Here is a 22,331-nt window from a genome sequence, read left to right on the forward strand (position 1 = left end):
CTTCCACTATTCACTATCTTCTTGTCCACTGTATTACAACTAAACAGGTAGACTCAAATTTCTCATCCTAACGTTAACTGTATCTGAGAATTCAGTTACATATTCTGTCATTAAAGTTGACTATGATAATCCAGAGCAAGTCAGTAGGTGTCATATTCATCAAGGTTCATCTAATGTCATCTTCTGCCCAATTTAGAAGCTGCAGTTTAATTAGCCCATTATGTGAAAACATGAGCTCTAATAACATCTGATCTTGTCTAAGAATGTCTTGAACAAAATTACAGCAATATTGAGCTCCATGGGGTTTGTGATTTCCCTCTGAAAAGTATTAAGATACCTTACAAACACATCAGAGCCTCAAAACAGCTCCTAGAAGAAGCTAGACAGAATTTCATTTCATGGGTCCAGAACTTTTTGCATACACATCGATAGAAAAAAAAAACAAAAAAACCCAAATCAAAACAAACAAACAAAAAAAAGAAAGAAAGACCTTTGTGCAACTGAGGTTCAGAAAAGTACTTTTTCCATTCAAATAATTAAGTAAGGCAAGTAGTAAGCTGTATCTGCACCCGCATGGTAGTAACCATGAACCTGCACTAAATTAAAGCCAGCAACTTAAGAATTCTATTCTAAAGCATTCTGTTATTACCAACTCATCACCCTTCAAAACACTACATGTTAAAAAATCCCAAACCAAACCACGAATGCGCTGAGCTCAGAACACATTTTTAGAAAAGGAAGATTATTCTATTCAAGGTAGACTAACATAATACGTTGAATCTAAAGTACTGTATTTCAATTTGCAGACATAAGAATCAGAGTGCCAAAGACCTGAAATCAACACGTAAAACACAAAATGCTTCCCGATTGTTTTAGTTAAATAGCATATTCTTGACAATCTCTTACAATTAAGAATTAACCACCCCACGGTTTTATTAGAACATTTAACCAACCCCTGAAAACACAAAGTCTAAATGTGGATTAGTAAAAAACAGACAATAACAGAACCCCATAGACAGTTGAGTAAACATACCCGCAGTTACAAGCTTAGCACTGCTGCCTTGGCATTCTCCATCTTCCATGGTTTTGCTTGTGCTCTTTTCTTTTAAGAGAGGAACAGTATTGTCAAAAGTTATGCACTTGCTGGATGCAACATGTTCTCCACTGTCTGACTGATTAATTCTGCTGTTAGCTTCAAGTAGAGGAGTGAAGTCCTCAGACTGAGCAGCTTCACTGGGTTCCAGCTGAGAGGAGCTTTTAGCCTGTGTCACATTCTTCGAAGACACAGGAAGAGATTCTTCATCACTGTCAAAACCAAATGGATCCTCTGTTACCTCATCTTCAACTTTGGGTTTTTTAGGAGCTTCGGAAATATCTGGTTTGACACTCGGCCTCTTCTGTCCTAATTTGGCCATGAAGGTGGTTTCTCCCCATTTTGTACTAAGGGTGGTCCGTTTGTTGGAAAATACTTCGTCAAACTTGGAACTGCCGTTTCCCCCTTTCCGGCTGTAGGTCTTTCCAAATCGGGATGTCATTTTGGCTCCTGTTTCATATTCTCTGGTAGAAAGGGAAGAAGAAACATAAATTCACCAACTTTCTAGGGCAGATGATTGTACTTCCATCCTTTTGGAGCCCACAAGCACTAGGCATGTATACTTCACATGAATAACAGATACATCATCTGATTTTCTCTCTAGACCAACTCATTTACATGTGATTGTCATTATGTCAAAAGTTTCTGCAATATGTATCTACCAAATTAACTCAAAATTCAGTTACTTGCACATTTATAAAACAATGGCACAATGAAAAAATACTGTGCTAGAAACACATCATTTTTTTTATTGCTTTGCTCTAATTTTGTACATGGCACTGCTTTCATGAAACACCAACAGAAAACTAAGCAGTATTTTCACCACATCTGAACATGCAGCTCTCTGCTAGAGCCGAACAGCACAGTATGGCTTTAAAAGATTCTTTGCAGTTAAATCAAAAAAAACTGTCAGAATATTTCAAGTTGCTGTAAATATTTTAGATGTTAATTACAAACTATTATGACAACTCCAACTCATGTTCTTCTTGCACACTCAGACATACATAGCAATCATATTATTTGTAACACGATGTGGTTTATGCCATCTGCACAGCCACGGTAAAGACTGGAACGTAACAATCCCCCATGAGTAAATCCAATTGATCAAGGGACAGCAACAAAGACATTTCTCAATCCATTTCTAAGAACATGGAGGAATCCTCCTTGTGTGGACCAGCATAAACCACAATTGTTGACTGGTTGTTACAACTCTAGCCCAATTCAGTTTGGTCTCTCAGAGGAATAAAGTTTAAATATGAACAGATGAAACAGGAACACATTTAAAAAGTTCCCTACATGTGTTCTATTCCTACTTTTGCTTAACTCAAGAAGACAAACCACTTTGTTTCTTTTTCCCCAAAACAAATACTCAAGCTACTGAACAAAAGACAACATAAAAAGAAAATGATCATATCTGTTTTGTAAACCAGCACTCTTTTTTCCTGTTTGGCCTGAACATGAATAGGAAATTGGAATCCTTTACAGTCAGTCTGAATCTAATCAAGTCCATCTTTCCCTCTGAAATTACTCTCCGTACCGGCAAAACATCTGTTGAAAAGGGGGCATGTATTTAAGATACAGAGCCAAGGAAACCCAACTCTTCAAACGTCAACTGCCTTCACATAAAGTATATGAAAAATAGCATTTAAAATCATGGTTAATAAACTTATCACTTGACCTATTTGTTCAAAACATCTGGTTTTACTATTATTATTTCCCAAAATATGTGGTATACAGTCTTCCATATTTTAGTTTTCCTCTCAACACTCAGAGTTTCTCAACCTGAAGTGCCAGACCAGCTTCTGCCAAGACTAAGCCATTCTACCACTTCATTCTGGAAAGACTGTCTCACTTAATAATATTCTACTTTATCAGAAGAAGCCAAGTTTCACTTATCATATGAACTGAGAATTCATCAGGCCACCTATCCTTGAGCAAATTTTAAGTGAATTAAAAGTATCAAATTTGAACTTCAGAAGTTTACCAGGTGGATGGTACTGCAAGGCAGAAGAGATACAGGAGTCACCACTTTCGGAAGCACTTCTCCTCAGCAGGTTAGCAGCTGGACAGTAAAGGCATGTGCTTATCTACTGACAACAAGTCTGCAAAACACCATTCTGCAGATTCCTTCTGGTTGCTCCCAGTAGGCCTTACCCTTTAACCCCATCTCCATCCTTTCTCCTCCAGTGTTGACTTGCTCCAAACCCATCATAGCCAAACTTTTTCTTTTTTTTTGCCCCCTGTAACTAGCTCTAACTTCCTGTTTTTCATTCAAGAGTGAAACTAAGACTTCCCTACATACTGTAGACAACAAACAGCAAAATAAATCAAATTTACTAGTTTTATTTTGTCAATGCTTGAAATAGTTCTAACAGATATTTTATACCAGAAATACCAAGTTTTAAAGCTATAGAAACTGAAGTGAAATATTTAACATCTCCATTCCTCTACAACTATTACAAAAAAAGCCTAAACACTTCACTCAGCACATTGCCCTCCCCTACACCCTGACTCAACTATTTCAATTTATCCATTTCCAGCATCTGTAAATGGCAGATTTAGATTATGACTCGTGGCCTGCAGTTTTAAAAAGACTCCTGTAGTGAAGAGAACTTTGTTTTCAGATATTAGAGCTCCTCTCATCACATTTTCCTACTTCTAAGTTTAATAATTAAGATTGTCTCATACGGAGTTTTGAATCAAAACGTCAAAACTCTAATAAATATTGTAAATTGTAAGTAAAGATTGTGAAAATAGAATAAAATAAATACGTAAACAGATTAAAAGGTGAGTATCCAAAAGCCTATAAATACACCGTGCTATAAACTCACATCTTAGATTGAGATTAAAGATAAGGAAACACGCAGGTACCTCCTTGCACGAGAATATCAACAGATGAGGATTTTGACACTTCACTTAAAATTCCCTCTTGCTTTTCACTCAGTGTGAAATAACAAACTCGACCAAATTCCCTCTATTTCTACTCCCTGCCCCTCTCTCCTGTACTTTGCTGCGATACCTGGAGCAGTGCAAGAAATGTAAATACACGTCAGTGCTTTTGCCGGCGCTAACTCGGCGGACCAGCTAAACATAAAAGACCCCGGCGATTCCCCAGAAAGCCCACAGGCCATCCCTACTGGTCGCTCCTCGCTACACCGCTCCTCTTACATAACCAAAGTAAAGGAAAATAGGTTAAATGCACGCAGGCAGAAGAAGCTGATGAAATCCCACGGTGACAGTTTCTTTTCTTCCTCCCTCCCCCTGCGGCTGGGGGAAAGGGGTGCCAGCGGAACCGGGTCACCCCACCGTGCAAGCCGGCCATTTCTGATGTCATTTCCCTTCCTCCATGGCTCCCTCTCCCCGCCCCGAAAGAAAACCAACCCCCATTACACAAGTCCACGGGCCGCAGGGCAGCCCTCGGTCCGGGGAAACGACCGAGCCCGCCGGCATCCGCCGCTCTTGCAGGCCGCATCCTCCCCCCTCCCGCGGGCCCTAGCCCGCACTTAACACTCGACCAAAGTCCCGCGACTACCGCAACGAAAACTTCCCGGCGGGCCAGGGACGGCCGCGGCTCCCCCACGCACCCCGCCGCCACCGCCCCGGAAGCGGGACAGCGGCAGGAGGCTCCTGCCCGCCGGGGCGTAAGGGCCTGCTCCGCGGCCCGCACAGGCCTCGGGCGCCGAGCGGGCGTCCCCCAGCCGCTCCTCGCCCGGCACCTACCTCGGCGTCGGTCGTGGCAGCAGGTGTGGGTGGGCGGGCGGGCAAGCGAGCGGTGGGTGCTGGGCCTGCGCGTTCCGGGCGGCGCCGCGGATGTAGCTCTCGCCGCGGTTTCTGGCCGCCGATCTGCCGCCTGCGAAAGGCGCTCTCCGACGGGACACCTCCGCCTGCTCCCCGGCGGCGGTGGCAGCCTCCCAGGGTGGCGCGGGCGTTAGGGGCCCCGGCGCCGCCTCCTCCGGCGCCGCTTCCTCCGCGCCGGGATTATCGCCGCTCTCGGGACGGGGCCCAGGACCATCTCTCCGCCATTTGCCCCGCTCCTTCCGTCACTGCGCGTCCCACGCCCGGCCACCACCCGCAGCCAATCGCAACCCGCGTTACTCAACCGACAGCGCCGCAGCCGCGCATGCGCCCACCCCGCGCGCGGAGCTGACGCAGGCCCACCCCGCGCGGTAGCTGCTGGGAGCTGTAGTTTGCAGCTTGGTGGGCGCCTGTCTCGGTGGGGGATGCCTCTCCCACTGCGGGGGCCCGCGAAGCCCCCGGGAGTCGGCAACAAAACCCGCTCCAAGTGCGGCCCCGAGCTGTGCTGGGCCCGCGAGGGTCCCGTCGCTTAGTAGAGGCCGGGACGGGCTGCGATGTCGTGGCGCGGCCTGACGGGACCCGCGCGCTCTCCAAGGCGGCCTTCGTTCGAGAGCGCCCCCGGGAGGAAAGTGTCTCCTCTGCGGTTTCCGAAGGCGAGGACAGCGAGGCCCGCCACGGCCATCACAGCCCGGCACCGGACAGGGGCCCCGAGCGGGGTCCGGGGTCTCCCCGGTAGCCCGGTGCAGGAAGCAGCTGGAGCGGGCAGAGATACGGTCAGAACCCTCCTGAGCAGTTTGGCAGCACGGCGGGCACCGCACCAGCCCTACGTCGACTCAATTAAAAGTTTGTTACGCCAAGCAGCAGCGGGCAGCCTCACCCAGGGGAGTGACGGCCCCTTCCACTCATGGCAGCACTTCATTGGTACTCACGGTGGTTGCACAGTCTCAAGCCTTTACATCCGCTGCAGAGAGGAAACGTGCTCTGCTGAGAAGTCCCATGAAATCCTCATAGTGTAGACGGTAAAAACAGTGGCTTTCACAAGCTCCTGCTTCCACTAGCACCAGCTTATACAGAGCAGTTACAGCCACCCACGTACATTATATTTATGCACACCTTTGAGACTTAATTAATGATGCACTCTGTGTAGGGTGAAAAAACACTCCATGGAGATTGTGTCGTACAGGAAATGTGTACAGGCAGCACACAATCATCAAATGCACTATTCTACATTCTGTAAGCAGCATTTTATAAAATACTTGTGCAATAGAAAACTAAGGGTGCACTATGAGAAAAATGGTGCATTAAAAAAGATCATACCGATTGGCAATTTTTCAGTGGAGTGAGGCCCTCAGGAAAGAAAAAAAAAAGGGGGGGGGGGGCAAAAGCAACCCCAAAACCCCCTCTAAAAACCTTGGAACCTAAATTGTTTTCATAACACATTGGATGATACAACAACCATCTGTTGTTTGAGGAAAGGTTTTAAAATACAGGTGCCAAATGCAAAATTAATAAAAAAAAATAAAAAATGAAGAGGCTGATATCACTGCACAGAAGAGGTGAGAGTTGTCTTGATACCTGTAGTTAAGAAACATTACTTTTTTATTAGTTTTACCTTTAACCCATGCAAAGTTACTGGCTTTCAATAAAGAGATGCAAGACTATCAATGCAGGATCAAGTGATCCTGCAAGTAAGTTGACCTGGGGCCTTTACCATATATCTACTGATGTGTTGGTAGCTTTTTGGTATTCTGAAGAACACACTCTGAATGTGCTCTCTAAAGCCGCAATGCAACTGGTGAGAGTGTATACAACTCACCAGTATACAACTAGAGAGTGAAGATAAAATAGACTTGAGCCTTGTGCTGAAGTGCACAAGAGCCATTTGAGATACATTTAAGGTTTGTTTCAAAGAAAGCTTACAAGGTCACCTGTATTTTTAACCACCTGACTCAGCTACTGAAAAGCTACTGAAAACAGGTTACCATTTTTTTAAATACAGAATTTGAATATAAGAAGTGAGATTTCTTTTTCCTGCTGTGAGTATTCTTGCATCAGAGCTACTAATGAGCTCATTTAAACTTCAAGAGCAAAATGGATAGCTAAGCCAGTTTGAGTTTTGCATACTGTTTGAGTCTAAAAGTTGTTTTCGGTAACTGACTGATGTGTTAGACAAACAGGAAGAAACAGTACTCTGAGGGCTGAAAATAATGTCAGGCTCTGTGGAGTTCTTTACAACATAAAGAAAAACGCCTTTGTCCTGAGAACCAGAGAATGTGAAGAGTATGGCCAGAGTAAGGAAGGGACACCAAGAAACTGTTTGGAAATAGTTTCTATTTGGATAGAAGGTTAGTAAGAGCTGAAATTAAATATGTTTCTAACTTAAAGGCACAGCTATATAAGTGATTTAAACAGTAATTTAGAGAATTCTGCAGTACAGTGACAGTAATTGTCATTTGGAAGCTCTCACACACCCTATACCCCCTGGGCTGGCTTCATATTTCCAACAATATTTTCAGTCTTTGTAGAATCTCCATAGTCATCTGAAACACTGCAGATTCATGATCATGATGGAATTTCACATAACTAACAGAGGATGAATTAAACTAATTTAGGTGCTTCGTGTCCTATCTTGGGTATCAGCAGAAGCCTACAAGTCCAATAAAATCTTCTACTTAGGTGCTGATGGAAAACAAACTTTGTTATGTTCAAGAACAACAAAAGGATGGAACAGTTTTCTGCACCTGACTTAATACACTTCTGAAAATTTTACATCTGGTAACTTAATGAGCTTGGAAATTGACATGTTAAGCTTTGCTAATTTCATCTGGCTTACCTCAAATATGCAAGTACCAAGACAGCAAATAAAAGCCAAATCCCATCTATGTTTGGCAATAGTTAAATTTAATTCTCAGGGTGGAATTCAACAGGAATGTTATATTTTTTGTGGAATTCTATTATTTATAGTTGACAAAACCCAACCTCACAAAACCCTTCACAAAAAAAAAGGAGCACATGAAGCACTCTAGTTTGGCATTTTTCCATGAGAGAGCAGTGGGAAGTAAGCAGCCATCTTACAACTTTAGATTTTCCATCTTAAAAACTTTTCTGGGAAAGCCAAAGTGAGTCCTGCAGCATCCTGTTGCATTCCATTCCACTCCTCCCTGCAAGAGAAACTAGCATCTTTGCTCTTTTACAGTGAAACCAGAAAGCACTGAAAAACACAGCTGGAATACATCAAAGCTGGAGACAGAGGAGATCAAAGTATAACAGCAAAAGGAATATACAAGAAGGATAGAAGAGATACTTGGGTGCATCACATCTTAATGCACTCTAGAACCCTCCCATTCTCTTTCTGAGGTTCTGTTCCCAGATCTCTGTGCAGGGAGCAACACAGACTTTTCAAAATGAGCTGTAGCCTAGTACAGAGCTTTTCACATAGTTCAGTCTTGAGGCAGCCATTAGAACATATTAAACTGTGTCAGTTTTTTCCGAAAGAAAATGGAAGATTTCCCATGCAGCAGAAACTCTGTGGGGAGATGTAGACAGTCACAACAGCCTTCCAGAAGCTGTCAGGAAGGCTTCTCAGTGCTGCCTCATGAACAAAAACTAGAATTTGACAGTAGTATCAGCTTAAAGGGAGCTACAGACAGACTTTAAAAGGACCATAGCACAAAGTATCCTTCATATCAAGTACATAAATTAACAGCAGAATATATTCTTGCTCCACTCTTTTTTCCACAAAAGGAGAATAAGCTCAATAACTGATTGCCCTGCTTCCCAGCACAGCAATACCCAAGCAGCAAAGCGTAATTCACAGGAAGGCTCTCTCCTTTACTCATCATGGCCAGACTGCTCCCCTCAGAACCATGAACGCCAGTGGCCACTCAGTCTACTCTGCAGCTTCTCCCTTGCCATTCTTTTGCATCTCACACTAGTCACTATTTGCCTCCCAAGTTCTTTCCAGCTTCCTATAGTACTTCTTCACTTGCCCTTTGTCCAGGTGAGAAGGGATGCAGAAGCAGATGTCCTGCTGTTCTTCCTGCACGCACAGCTGCTGCAGTGCTTTCATGTCCCAGTTAGTGCCAATTAGAATGCTAAACATTTCAGTGTGTTTTGCTTTCTTTGCAAAATGTCAGGCTCCTCTTGTTCCTGTCCTTCAAGTGTCACATGCACACATGGGTCAGAGCACTCAGGGCTTTGCCATTTCAATTCACTGGGGCTAGAATTTCCCCCTTGCTATTTGCATAGCAAAGGGAGGATAAAGAAACACAATAAGTAAGTAATTACCATGCTTTAGTCAACTTCTGTGAAACAGCTCTGAAAATAGTAATTTATACATTAGTATTACTACATATGCATGCTTGAGGAAGCTCAGCAACACCACCACCAGCAGTATGGGGGTGGGTGAGAACAGCTAGGTTGCACTGAGAGTAGCAGCGGCTGGATCACAGCAGATGTGGTGGGTTGACCCTGGCTGGATACCAGGTGCTCAACAGTATGTTGCTCTATCACTCCTCTCCTCAGCTGGACAGGGGAGAGAAAATAGAAGGAAAGACTCATAGATTGAGATAAGGACAGGGAGATCATTCAGCAACTACTGTCACAGACTTGGAGATACTAGTTAATTTATTACCAATCAGAGCTGGCTGATGAGAAATAAAAACAAATCTTAAAACCGTCTTCCTCCTACCCTTCCCTTTTTTCCCAGGCTTAACTTTACTGCTTATCTTTATCTCCTCTCCCCCATTGTGGCAGGGGGACAGGGAATGGGTGTCCTGGTCAGTTCATCACATGTCTTTGCCACTCCCTCCTCCTCAGGGGAAGGACGACTCACACTCTTGCTCGACTCCAGTGTGGAGTCCCTCCCATGGAAGAACAAGTTCTCCAGAAATTTCTGCATCATGAGTCTTTTTTACAGGCTGCAGTACTTCATGAACTGCTCCAGCGTGGGTCCCTTCCATGGGTACAGCCCCTCAGGAACAGACTGCTCCAGCGTGGGTCCCTTCCATGGGTGCAGTCATTCAGGAACAGACTGCTCCAGCGTGGGTCCCCTGCTGGGTCACCAATCCTGCAGCAAACTTGCTCCCATGTGGGCTCCTTTCTCCACGGGGCCACAGGTCCTGCCAGGAGCCTGCTTCAGCATGGGCATCCGCCTGCTCCAGCACCGGGTCCTCCTCCCTGGGCTGCAGGTGGAGATCTGCTCCCCCGTTAACCTCCATGGGTTGCAGGGGCACAGCTGCCTCTCCATGGGCTGTATCACAGGCTGCAGGGGAATCTCTGCTCTGGCGCCTGCCCTCCTTCTTCATTGACCTTGCTGTCTGCAGAGCTGTTGATCTCACATATGCCCACTCCTCCTTCCAGCTGAAATTCCTGTTGTGCAGGTTTATCCAATTTCTTAAATACATTATCCCAGAGGCACTACCACCATCACAAATGGGCTCAGCCTTGGCCACTGACAGGTCCATCTTAAGACACGGCTGGCACTGGTTCAACCAATCAAGGAGGAAGCTTCTAGCAGCTTCTCACAGAAGCAACCCCTCTGGAGGTCCCTGATACCAATCAAGACTTTGTCACACAAACTCAATACACCTTCCTCTCAGAAAAACATGAGGCAGAACATACAGGAGTGGGGAAAGAGGAAAGGTCTGCAACCCAGTGTACAAGGAAGTCTGATCTGTCAAAAATATAACTGTTCTTAGTTAGATATTTCCAGTGGATGGTGTACTGCTTATTTCTGACACTGAACCCTGAGAGAAAAGAGACTGAAAGGTATTCAAATAGGGGATCTTTATGCAGTTTTGGATCATGTTTTTCAGTATTTGCATAATATGCCAGCTGTCTTGCCATATGAGGTGGTCAAACAAAGACACTGAGTTAACTGGAAGGTTAAAACAAGCACCCCTGGACAGGGCAAAGGAATGCTTATAGGAGTGCAGCAAAGGGCCAGTTCTCTGTGACAAAAAAAGAGTTCCATGGATCATGGCACTAATGAATCAGACCTGGGCAGCTAGCAGGAAAAGTTGCACCACTCCACGTTCTCTTTGCCTGCACACCCATCTTTTGCAATCAGGTGAGAGGCAGCTTCATCTCCATCTCTGCAATATAAAAGCTTCTGGAAAGACTAGTTTTACTCGATGAGGCAACAGTAGTCATTCACCTACAGCTAAATTCTCAGTGGTTGTTCTGTGCAGTTTTTTTCCTTGGGTAATCAGCCTGCAAACCTACTGGAAAAACCTGTGGTGAAATACTAGTGGGAAAAGCACAAAGTAGGTTTCACGTTGTTATAGTTGTCAAGGCCAGAACTTTATTCTGCCATGCAGTTTATCTCTGCAAGCTCTGCTGAGAAAGTAACCACCTTTGCTGTTTCCCATGAAGATTTTACAATGTGCCAAAGTGTTTCAGGAATAAAAAACACATTTGCAGTGAGGAGGCAGCCTAACTTTAAAAGCAGCGAGGAAGGTCTGGGTTCTTTGGTCAGGTAAAGTTTCCATTGTATTGTTATGGAATAAAAGGGGGCTGACTCTTTCAAATGCCTGAGATCTGTTGCAGCCTTATAGGAGGACCAGATTCAATACCAATCTTATCCTTTACCTGATTTTTTTTTTTTTTGTGTGTGTGTGTGTTTCTTTTAAGAACTTACTGTTTCACATTATTACTGAATTTATGTCTGTATTCATGGTGGCAGCCCTTAAGGAAAGCTACCAAAATGTACCAACACAGTACTTGCTGGGGAATGCAACAAGCAATTGCTGTGTTAACTGTTCTTATAAACAGTTCATTGGTGGGACTGTCATTGTCCTATTCAATTTCTCCTCCAGCAACAGGGTAGCAGTCATTCCTGTTGCTTATTTTGCTTCCTTCGACAGTTAAAAAGGGCATGTACATGACCAAAACTTACATGTTATGTTCCTTTGTCTTCTTAGCTTTATTCGGTTTGTGTGTGTCTTGTGTGCAGATGCTGTAATTCAGTTCCCTTTTGAGTTTTTATTTACAACATTTTTGTTGTAAATGTACTTGTTTCTATTTCTTAGGAAGAGTAGAACTTGGCCAGTAACTAAGCACTTCCACAGCAGTTGCAAACATTAAACCATAGCAATATCAGATCAAACAACTAAGCTGCACAGTATGCGTGGCCTTTGAGGGTCATACGTAGTGATACAAATAACAGCAACATAAACTACAACTGGAAAAGAAAATCCACAGAGAATTAAAACTTGTGGGACTAAGGAGGACTGGATGGACGTGTCCCTGAAGGTCATGGCAAAATTAATGTACTATCTAGCAAATTAAGCTGATAAAATGAAAATTTGAAAAAATCATTAAATTACGATTTCCTCATGGGAAGCTAGGAGGCAAGAAAATATCAGCTAGTGACTTCATTAGTTTCCTGCCAGAATACAGCCCTGAACAAATTACTTTCACCTTTATTCAAATTACAGTGCAGTACCATGAAGAAAGCCGCAGTGTCTTCTGCCTCTTACACAAAAGCCTGGTACATCCAGGGCCGTACATTGTGCCAGTTCTGCAATCCTGTCCACATTTAACAAGGTTCACTGTGTACAGCATAACCGTGTTCTGTGAAATGGTCAAAGATCATCCTACAGCATGCAGTAAAGAGTGGGCAAATGAGTGGTGGCAGAGTACTTCAGAAATGTATTTAAGTGAGATAACAAAAGGCTAAAAACAACCTGTGTGTTGACCGGATCTAGCCTAGTGTACATTAGTGGCTCATTACCGCATCTAGCCTAGTGTAAAGGCAATGGAACAAACATTATTATTCTAATTATACATTGGCCTACAGCAGCTTTTTATGCTGCACTTTCCTATTGGATGTGTGATCTTGAATTTCTGAGATAAATGTTTACTGTCTAGTTCAGTCATTTCTTGGTAAATATTTCAAAGAGATTGGAGGAATGTACTGATGCAAGAGCTTAGGCTCACACTAGGACTGCTTCAACTAACTCAAAATGTCTCCCTGGTGGTTTTCATAAAGAATAAGCCTTTTACCATGCCTAGATGAAAACAAAACCTAACTCCCCTTTATCTTTCAATGTATGACATCAAGTGGCTTGAGCATTATGTAGTAACAACAGGTGTCTATTTGGTGCTTTTTTGTGCCTTTCAGATAGCAAATATCTGAGTGTACCTGAAAGTATGTTTCAATCAAAATACCTTTGCTGATCACCTGTCTAGCAAACACATAGCAGACAGTTCATTAAAATAGGAAAACATCATTCTGTGCTCTACATCAGCTCAGTCCTAAGCAGTCTTGTTCATCACAGTACTGCTTTTTCTAAGGTAAGGCATAGGAAGCAAGATCCAGATCTTCAGAGAAATATTCATATAATAAAGTACTAATAGGACATGATTATATAGATTCTTTGTATTCTTGGAATTTAAATTTAAGACTGAAGGAAAAAAATATCTGACGGCAAGACCATACTGCTCATTTCCAGAGGTAGGAACCTACAGACACCAAAGTGGAGCATCCATCAGTTTTCTTCCTTAAATGCTTTCTCAGTCTTGCAGAGAACTGCTTTGTGGCTTCCAGGTCCTTCCTGTCCCCTTCAGTTCCCAGACTCCCTGTAGTTTTCAGTATAGGTGGGAAAAAAAAAAAAAAGGACATTTAGGTCTTTTAGCTTGATTTTCCATTCCCCTCCTCCCCAAATGGAACCTTGGGCAAGGGCTAGTAATCATACAGGCATTGCTAATTGGCATCACCTTTTCATCGAATAATCACTTTGGTCATTATCAGCTTGGACCAGATTCAGGCATACTGCAGAGAAAAAAAAAATCAGAATTCTTTCTCAATCCATTGAATTATCCAGCATTTAAACCAACAGTCATCAGTAGCTGAGACAGGAAAAGAAAACATATTTGAAAGAGCATTGACCACAGTTCTTAATTTTTATTGTATGTACTTTAAAATGTACAAATACCAAATGCTTCTCTATGAAATAAAGGTTCGATTAAGCAGAAAAGAGATTTAGAAGTAGTAATAGCTCTCTGCTGGACTCCAGTGACACCTACTGGTAAATAAAGAAGTTACCAAACATTTATTGAAAATGCAGACGCATTAATTTATGCATGTGCCCTTAGGATTACTAATTTTTTTTTTTTTTTTTTTTTTTCCCCTCAGGCTAAGGCCCATGTTCGAATTTGTTGTTACTGTTAACAAAACATTTTCTGGTTATTTTTCAAAATAGTACTTTGACTCCATCTGATCATTAACTACTTGGAACTGCATTTTTATCACTCTAAAGGCACTGTCAAGTCATACATTTTGTTACTGGCAGTAATACATTAAAACAGTCCAGTGGATTCTGGCTTACTAGAGTACACTGGGATGTATCTCCAATGGTTTCCTTAGTCATTTCATTAATATAACTGTATTCAAAAAGTATATAATTTAATAGATCTTAATTTGTTTTCATTTGCTTGCATGGATTCCAAAAGTTAAAATCTCATCAGTAGCACAACCAGCTGAGATCATAGTTTTGGTTCTAACAAATCCCCGCTGTTTGTAGTGCTGAACAAGTTTGTCACAAGTGTATTAGTCTTGTAGGTCATACAGACATTTCTGAATGAAACTTCAGCCAGCACTTGTAAAAATAATAAATGCCAGTAAACTCCCTAAGAGAGAGTTTTCTCTCATTTCTCCCACCTCACCCACCCCCTTCATTGTTTTGTGCCTTGTTTTTCTGTTAGGTGATACAAAACTCAACTTTCTTATCATCTTACTGTGAGATTTTACAGTGATGAGGTCTAGAGAGCTCCTGGAAGGCTTTATTTCAATGGCAAAACAAAAGAAATAGCCCATCTCAAGGATTGCGATTCAAATAAGGTATTTCCAGTGGCCTTTTAGCAAAAGCTGGAACAAGCATCTCTTTCTATGATGGAAATACTTAAGAGTTGTTACTTTTCTACATGCCTTTTAGATTAGATAATGCAGCCAAGGGTAACAAATTTCTTTTTAAGATAGTTGAGATATTTTGTTTAGGAAAAGAGAATATTCCTGTGCATCTTTCAGGTTACCCTTTACAACTCTTCAAGAAACCAAATATGCAAGACTTTACACACAGAAATGGATGTAATATGCATAATGTATGTTCAGAGACACTGCAGCTGGAACATGCAGAATCAATGCAATAAGTGAAAGCAGTGCTACTGCTCTGTGCAGTAGACTAATACCTCCATCTACCATTAGGCTCACTACATAAGCTAAGCATGAATATTTCTGTTTAAGACAATTTGTGGTCAAGGGTTTTCTTCTGAGGTTGACAGGGAAATAACCACAGTCTTGCCAAACAATTGGCAATAAACATCACTGTTAGAGGTCTAGCCATTTACGTTTAATTAGGAAATTTTGCCCTTAATCTCTGGCAGGATTAGAGTTGTCTCCTCTAACACTGTTTCACCTCTAACACCGGGGCACTTTCAGATACGGCTGAACAAAGCCCAGATAAATTTTTCAACTCTTTGTCCTGCAAATCCATCCTTCAAGTAACTGGAGCTTCCTATCTGAAAGCCTATTTTGATAAAGTCTGCTAGTTTCCAGTGCAAACTCTGCCAAGACAACAGAAATGCTGTATGGGGTGGTGAGGAAGCATGGCAACGAGCACCCACCACCACTCAGCAACACAGATCAGCATACTCACAAAGTATCAGCCCAAACATCTCAGATCAAAGAATGCACAGATCTTTTGAGTACTAAAGTTTAAATTGAAAACTTGCTTCTGACAGAGCAGATCAGACACATTTGCACAGGCAGGAATATTTTTCTAGGTTCTGTGGTAGAATACTTGCCAGTTAAGTGCTGATCTCGGTACACAGTAATAAAAAGTTCTAAGCTAGACTGTAAAGAGAATAATTTCTAAGGGAAATGTAGAGACATTTCTGTAAGTCAGGCTATGAATCTCTTAAGCGACAGTTACACATTGATTTTACAAACATGGTATAATACTAGCTATACAAACCTGTGTGCATAATTAGAATGAAAAATACTGGAGAAATTTCAGTATGCTGCAGCTTGAAGATTTGCTGAAAAAATGTAATTCTTCTTAAACTTGAGTGAATGGATGCATCAGACTTGAGCAGAGCAGAACTATGCATGAGCCCATGGAAATCAGATGCTCAGATATTACTCCTTGGTACTCTGCATTCAAGCCCTGGGTTAACTGTAACTTCTCTGAAGTGCACAGTGTCAGACAAACTGATAGGAAGTTGTCATGGTGACAAGCAAATGCATATAGAAAGAACCAGCCCATAAAAATCACAGAGACTTTATACCTTGGCTAAACAGAGATTCACATGATAGATTATAATTATTATACCAGGATAAAGCTTTTTGTAAATTAGATGTTAATTTCTCCACATGTGGAGTTAAAGTATTTAATTGAAATTGAGGATAATCCATCCAGTCCTTTCTCAAAGATAAGTGGGAGGCTTTTCTTGGCAAATGAGGGAAGCTCATGTCACCTGTTTCTAAGTTTTCATGTAAATCCAGTAGTTTAAGTTCCTCATTATTTCCAAAAAGACAAGCCAAAAGCTATCTTTTATGGGAACAGATGCTGTGCTGTCTTCTTGAAGCTGCAGGCTTAGAGGCAGATTTGTCACGCAGCTGCAGACTGAATCCAACAAGCCTGCTCTGTTTCAGGGTTGCTATTCAGAACCTTTTGGGCAGCAGTGAAAGAAGATCACATCCATTTCACGCTGGTTTTGCTGCTCTACAAAGATATGAGCAGCACCAGACACAGGCACGAATCATGACTAGATTGCAGGGGAGGAAGATGCGTAAAACTTGTTAGAAAAACAAGGTATGGAAGACCCAGTCAGTACTTTTACAAACATATCTTTTACTTTGGGGTACTTCTGGTGTCATGGCACTGCTTCTTGTAGCAGCCTCTACTCTGGCTGAGTTACAGACACTGAGCTCCATTTGCAATTAAGTACCACACGATTAGGGCCCCTATATCCCTGCTGGAGCATTGCTTTTACGCACATCAGCCTCTGTCCCTGTCAGCAGCACTTCAACTATGGCCCACATAGGTTCTCAGCATTCTGTTCTGCATCTGACATTAACCCCTCTTAAGCAGCTGAACTACAATTCAATGCACTTGTCTTACAATATGGGTTTAGTTGTGATAACAAGAGGAACTCCAACTGCCAGTTTAGAAAAGTCTTTTCAGGCAGGCAGGGGAACAATTTGCCCAGAGAGGCTGTGCAGTTCCCATTCTTGAAGGCTTTTGAGACCTAGCTGGATAAAGCCCTAAGCTGTCTGGTTTGGCCTTAGAGTTAACCATGCTTTGAGCAGAAGGTTGGTTCAGAGACGTCCTGAGGACCCTTCTCACCAGGACTACTTTATGATTCTATGATAAATTACATATCCAAGTAAGTGCCAAGTGATCCATATATTTTTTGAAAATGGCATCATATCTATACACACTTATACCTAGATATTAAAATATGTTCACTTCATCTCTCTATAATATTAGCTGCTTAAATTAGGGCCCACAGGATACCTCATTCTCTGTAGCACAACACTGGAGGTTAGGATGGCTGCAGTGCATGAATAGAAAATACAAGTTTCTGCACTCACTGGGTTATTCAGATCAATAGAAAAAGTGTTCAGGATTAGACACTGGGTTTGCAGTATTCCAAGGGAGAGGAGATAAAGAATTACAAGGAATTCTGAGGTGCATTGTTTGCCTTTGTTCTGCTACTAGTGTTCAGGGGTTTCTAAGGGTCTTGCAAAAAAAGCTTGGTAAAAAACAGTTAATTTAATAGATATCAGAATGACCATAACCAGGGTTAACCACGCTGAAATATAAACTTATAAAATTAGCTAAAAGCAGAGGCACGACAGGGCTAGGAGAGCAAGCTGTTGCAATGGAGTCTGTCAAATCCAGTTACTGAACTCTGCCATATCCCTGTCTTAAAGGTCAACCAGCAACCTCAGCCAAGCACATGTCCTGTTAATTTGTACTGATTTCCCATCTATCATGCTGAGCTCCAGGAATCTAGTCTGTATTTTTCTCTATAGTACAAGGAAGTTAGTGTTAAGCATGCCTGCTAGTAGTGCCCTCAAACAGGTAACTTGGACATGAAATAACAGGACTTCAAAATTGAATAAACTGAATAAACTGCCTCTGGTTAAGCAGGTTTTAAGCGTAACCTCTGACCTACTTCAGGCCACACTTAAGTGTTTCCTTTATTCCAGATGAAGTTTGATCTGTTTACAACTGAAAAGTCTTCCCCCCCCCCCAGGTAGCAACTTTACTGACTTAGTTGGGGGCCACAGCAGGCAGGATGTATAGGGCGTGACTCTGCACACTCAAACTAGCTCTTCATCAGGTATAGAACTGTAAAAGCCAGGCCTGCCATAGCGTCCCTGATGCTGGTACCCATTGTGGGTGGATGAGAGCAAACTGGTGTGTCTCCAGTGAAGCTGCTCTCATATTCCTCTGCAGGAGACACTTGAGAAGGTGAAAGGCAAGCACAGATCTCCTTTCTCTCTGCTCATGTTTCATTATACTTACTCCTTTCTCTCTGCTCATGTTTCACTGTACTTAGACATGTTGCAATCAACATTTACCTTTCTGCTTATTAGTAAATTACGAGTCAGGAGACTCCAGCACATTCCTTCCTAGAGAACAGGGATTAAACCATCATATCTTTTCACTGACAGGATGAAGAGCCAGTCTCCAGGAAAAAGATCTATTCCACAAGATGTTGGAGGCCAGCTTTGTACTGATCACAGCTCCCTGCTTGTTTGAATACTTGTTTATATGTTTATGCTGACAACTAATAAGGACGTACTACTTTACAAAAGTATTAAACTTCAAACCTTCTCAGCCTGAGGCAGTTCATTCAGTTGATACTGAAGTCCTGTTCTTCTATGGCCAAATTAAAATTCCGAGGCCAGAAAGGTTTAACATGTTACCATAACAACTGCTGCACCAGATCAGACTGTAAATCCATCTAACCCAATATCCTGCCTCCTGCCTAAGAAACAGCTCAAGAACTAGGCATGTAGTAGTTTACAACTGCTGCATGACTGCAGCAACAGGCTCTGCAACTTCCCACCCCTGCCTCTTAAGTGCCCAGTGCTCAAGGCCAGCTCAGCAATGTGCAGCTGCAACACTGGGTCAAGCTTGTGGGCAAGAGCTGTGAGAAGCCTCATCAGGGCTTCCTCCATTTCACTTTAAGCTGCATTTAAGTGCAGACCTCACCCTGGTCTAGCTGAGAAGGTCTGAAGTGTAGCCTCTAATCCTAAACTACGTTTTCAGTGAGTTTCGGTATGTGTGATGTGCCTTGCTGATCTGGACCCTGAGTAAGCTTTCTTGTTGGACCTTGGATGTGCCTAATTGCTGTAGACTTGTCTAGTGATGACTGTGGTCATGCTTGGTTACTGCCACTAGCCCTTCACTGCTCTTATTACACAAGACTTGGATTGGTGAGGTCACTTCATCTGCCTACCTTGCTGTCACCTTCAGCTCCTGGCTTGCCTACCTTGTAAGGCAGCTCACTCTTGATGCTCCCTGATAGCAATTTCTCTTTTGAACAAAACAAGCAGCTTGACTGTAATCTAATAGGGAACCATACACCAATTTGGTAATAACTATGGTGAACTTAAAAAGTCCCTGATGAATTCAAGTTCCCCTCCCAGGTTTGTCTCCAAGCTCCACTAAAAAAGCATAAAATGCAAGCTGTCACATATTCTAGGTACAGAAAAATTGAGGACAACTGGCCCATAAAGCAACACTTTAGGAAAAAAATAGGAGCTTCTCTGCAGCTTTCTTTACACACCTACTTGCTCAAAAACCTGCTGCATGCCTCTAGCACCTTATATGCGAAGACAGATTCAGTAATCAGTAGGAAACAGAATTAGCAGTGAAGGCAATGATATTCATGCGGTGCAATTTGCCACAAGGCATCTGTCATACATGAATTAGTATTTTCCTTAATTATCTGTAATAGGAAATCCCAAGATTCTCAGCTGTCCCTGTCAGAGAATATCAACCACAGACTTGGAAAATGATATAAAAATAGAAAGGAAGTTAAATCCTGCAGAGGCAGCAGTAGCAATTCACAAGGAATGCAAATAGAACTTCACTGGGAACTTCTGTATTGGCACCATTGGTCCCATTCCACTATACAGTTTGCCAACACACCACACAACACAATACAATACAGTTCAATTCAATCCAATAAAATATGCCATTCGGTTAACTTGCAACTCTTACACAGAGCAAACGGACTACCAGAGAGAGAGAAATCAGTAAAAGCAGCAAGTCCAGAGCAACACATGATGATTGGCCAGCTGTGCTCACCTTTTAAAATGCAACAGTTTGTCTTTTCAAAACTCTGAAGATTTGATCAATAAAGTGGTGTAGTCCTGAAAAGAACTGTGTAAGACATACTCCTGATTTTGCCTAATTGAGGAAATTCTGCAGATGCTTTAAAAGAAAAGGATCTACTTTTCCGTATGTCAGACCCAGCTGTCTAATAGCCAGGCATTTGCTACAAAAGATGTCATTTGAACTTAGCAGGTAGTGACTCTTGGGATTTGTGCTGGACTAGGGTAGCCACCCAGAGACATTAGGTGGTATCACCTGAGGCTTCAGAGTACAGCTAGCAGAGACATTCCTCAGACTGCATGACAAAGTGCATCTGAAATTACACAGGTTCAAGAGCATAGTTATCAAATACAGGAACTACAGACATAGTGTAGAGGCTCCCAGATCAGCCACGCATATGTATCTTTGCCAAGCAGCAGTTATAGAAGACAGGTCATACAGCATCTTGCAAAATGTCAGTCCTTCTGCACAGTCATAGCTGTAATCATCATAAAGACAGGGAGTGAAAAATAGCCAACCACACACTTCTCCATTACTTTTAGGCAAACAATGTGCAGGCTTTCCCATCATCATTCCTATTTAGCCAGTTTCATCTCTTCACCATTCCTGTCATTTCACATTCACATCCATCTCTTCTTATCGTTTTCCTTCTCCTCCTTTCCTGCTTCTCCTGTATTTTCTACCTTGGCTTCTCTGACATGCTTAGGAGGAGAAAGGATGGACCTAGAGGATGGCAAGTCTCCTATTTCTCCATCACCCAGCTGGATACAACTCTGCTCTTTGGCTATTTCTGTAGAAACGGATTAGTTTTTTCTAAGATGCTGGAGTTCAGTTTTTTTAAAGGGAAGCATGCACAACAAAGTAAATAACTAAACTAGATTAAGAGTTTTGCTCTTTCCTTATAGGCACATCACCAACAGCAAAAAACACTGCGACACACCACAACCACATTGCTTGGCTTCATACAAGCCAGTAATTCAAATCAAACTTACACCTTCCCACTAACAGCCCTCAGGGAAGGCATTCATCATTAGCTGACTGCAAGTTAGTAAAACTACTTGATAATTTTAAAACATATACATTTAATAACAATATGTTTCTATGTTAATAAAAAACTTCACTTTTTCACCTCCAAAAGACTCCCATAAACATTTGATTTTTCTTTCAGGAAAGGAGTTAACTAAAGTAATTATGTTTCAAAAGGGAGCACGGTCAATTCTCTTTTACTGAATTGCATTTACAGTTATCTCCTTATAAAAACAATGTATTGTACTGTGATAACTCTGAGTATCTAAATTCACTGCTTGCACCCAGCCTCTTCAGTTATATAATTTGTGGCTTGGAAAATGTCCATGTAGATCATGACCCTAAACCAGCTCTCAGTATCAGTGGGAATTACTTCTATTCAGTAGGTTTGAATGGCTCTGTTAGACAAGTGTACCCACAAGTTACTCTGTAAATAGGCTTTGACATGCCAGAATATTACCACTTCCGTTGTCTGTCCTTACATAAAAGCCTGTGCATATTTAGTATTTACTTGATAGCTCACAATAAATCAGTAATTAAGGAGCAGATAAGATACACATGAATCTAGACACTCAAAACAAGAAATGTTCTTAATTCAGATTAAAATAGCTACAAAGACAAAACCCCATGCTCTTAGCTTGGGGTTTCCTACATACTTTAAATAAAAGCTGTTAGCCAAAGTTAACACCCAACTTGTAATTCCTTAACAGGTAGGTTTGTTGTATTTCTTTTATACTCTTGTCACCTTTACACTCTGCCCCTCTTTACTTCTGGATCCCTTACACAGGGCGTTGGAGCCTGAAAACATGAAAAGCCAGGGCTCTGCTCTGCCAAGGACCATTAGCATTATGGTAGGAAAGGGGATCAGAGAAGTGTTTCCTACAAAGCAGAAGATTTTAAAGCTTTCTGAGAACAAGTGAGCAGAACGTTTACAGGCTGTGGCACTGCCTCCCTAAGGGAAGCACCAAAGGCCACTGGTGCCCAGGAGGCTCTGACCTTTAAAAGGTTGCAAGGGGTAAAGAAAGTCTGTAACGACGCTACAGGACAGCATGAAGGCT

At 42.2% G+C, this 22,331-nt stretch overlaps 1 protein-coding gene across 6 annotated transcripts in view; it reads right to left on the reverse strand.

Moving 5' to 3' along the window:
• The window catches only part of WAPL (WAPL cohesin release factor), a 70,129-nt gene extending 65,186 nt beyond the window's left edge, over positions 1 to 4,943 (reverse strand). For 3 of the 6 annotated variants that reach the window (XM_061449414.1, XM_061449424.1, XM_061449380.1), the window contains exons 1-2: positions 4,814 to 4,943; positions 1,034 to 1,557 (exon numbers count right to left, since the gene is read on the reverse strand). In XM_061449414.1, coding sequence (XP_061305398.1) covers positions 1,034 to 1,535 — 502 coding nt within the window. In that variant the 5' untranslated portion in view covers positions 1,536 to 1,557; positions 4,814 to 4,943. Of the gene's footprint in view, positions 1 to 1,033; positions 1,558 to 3,077; positions 3,203 to 3,247; positions 3,549 to 3,964; positions 4,394 to 4,813 lie in introns of those variants that run through there. The other 3 variants (XM_061449387.1, XM_061449406.1, XM_061449397.1) reach the window with 3 other exon arrangements.
• Between the last annotated feature and the right edge of the window lie 17,388 nt (positions 4,944 to 22,331).

Source organism: Pezoporus flaviventris, unplaced genomic scaffold (assembly GCF_033815535.1).
Source record: "Pezoporus flaviventris isolate CSIRO_AGI_PZ_B2104156 unplaced genomic scaffold, CSIRO_AGI_Pfla_v1 ptg000001l, whole genome shotgun sequence".
NCBI lineage: Eukaryota > Metazoa > Chordata > Aves > Psittaciformes > Psittacidae > Pezoporus > Pezoporus flaviventris.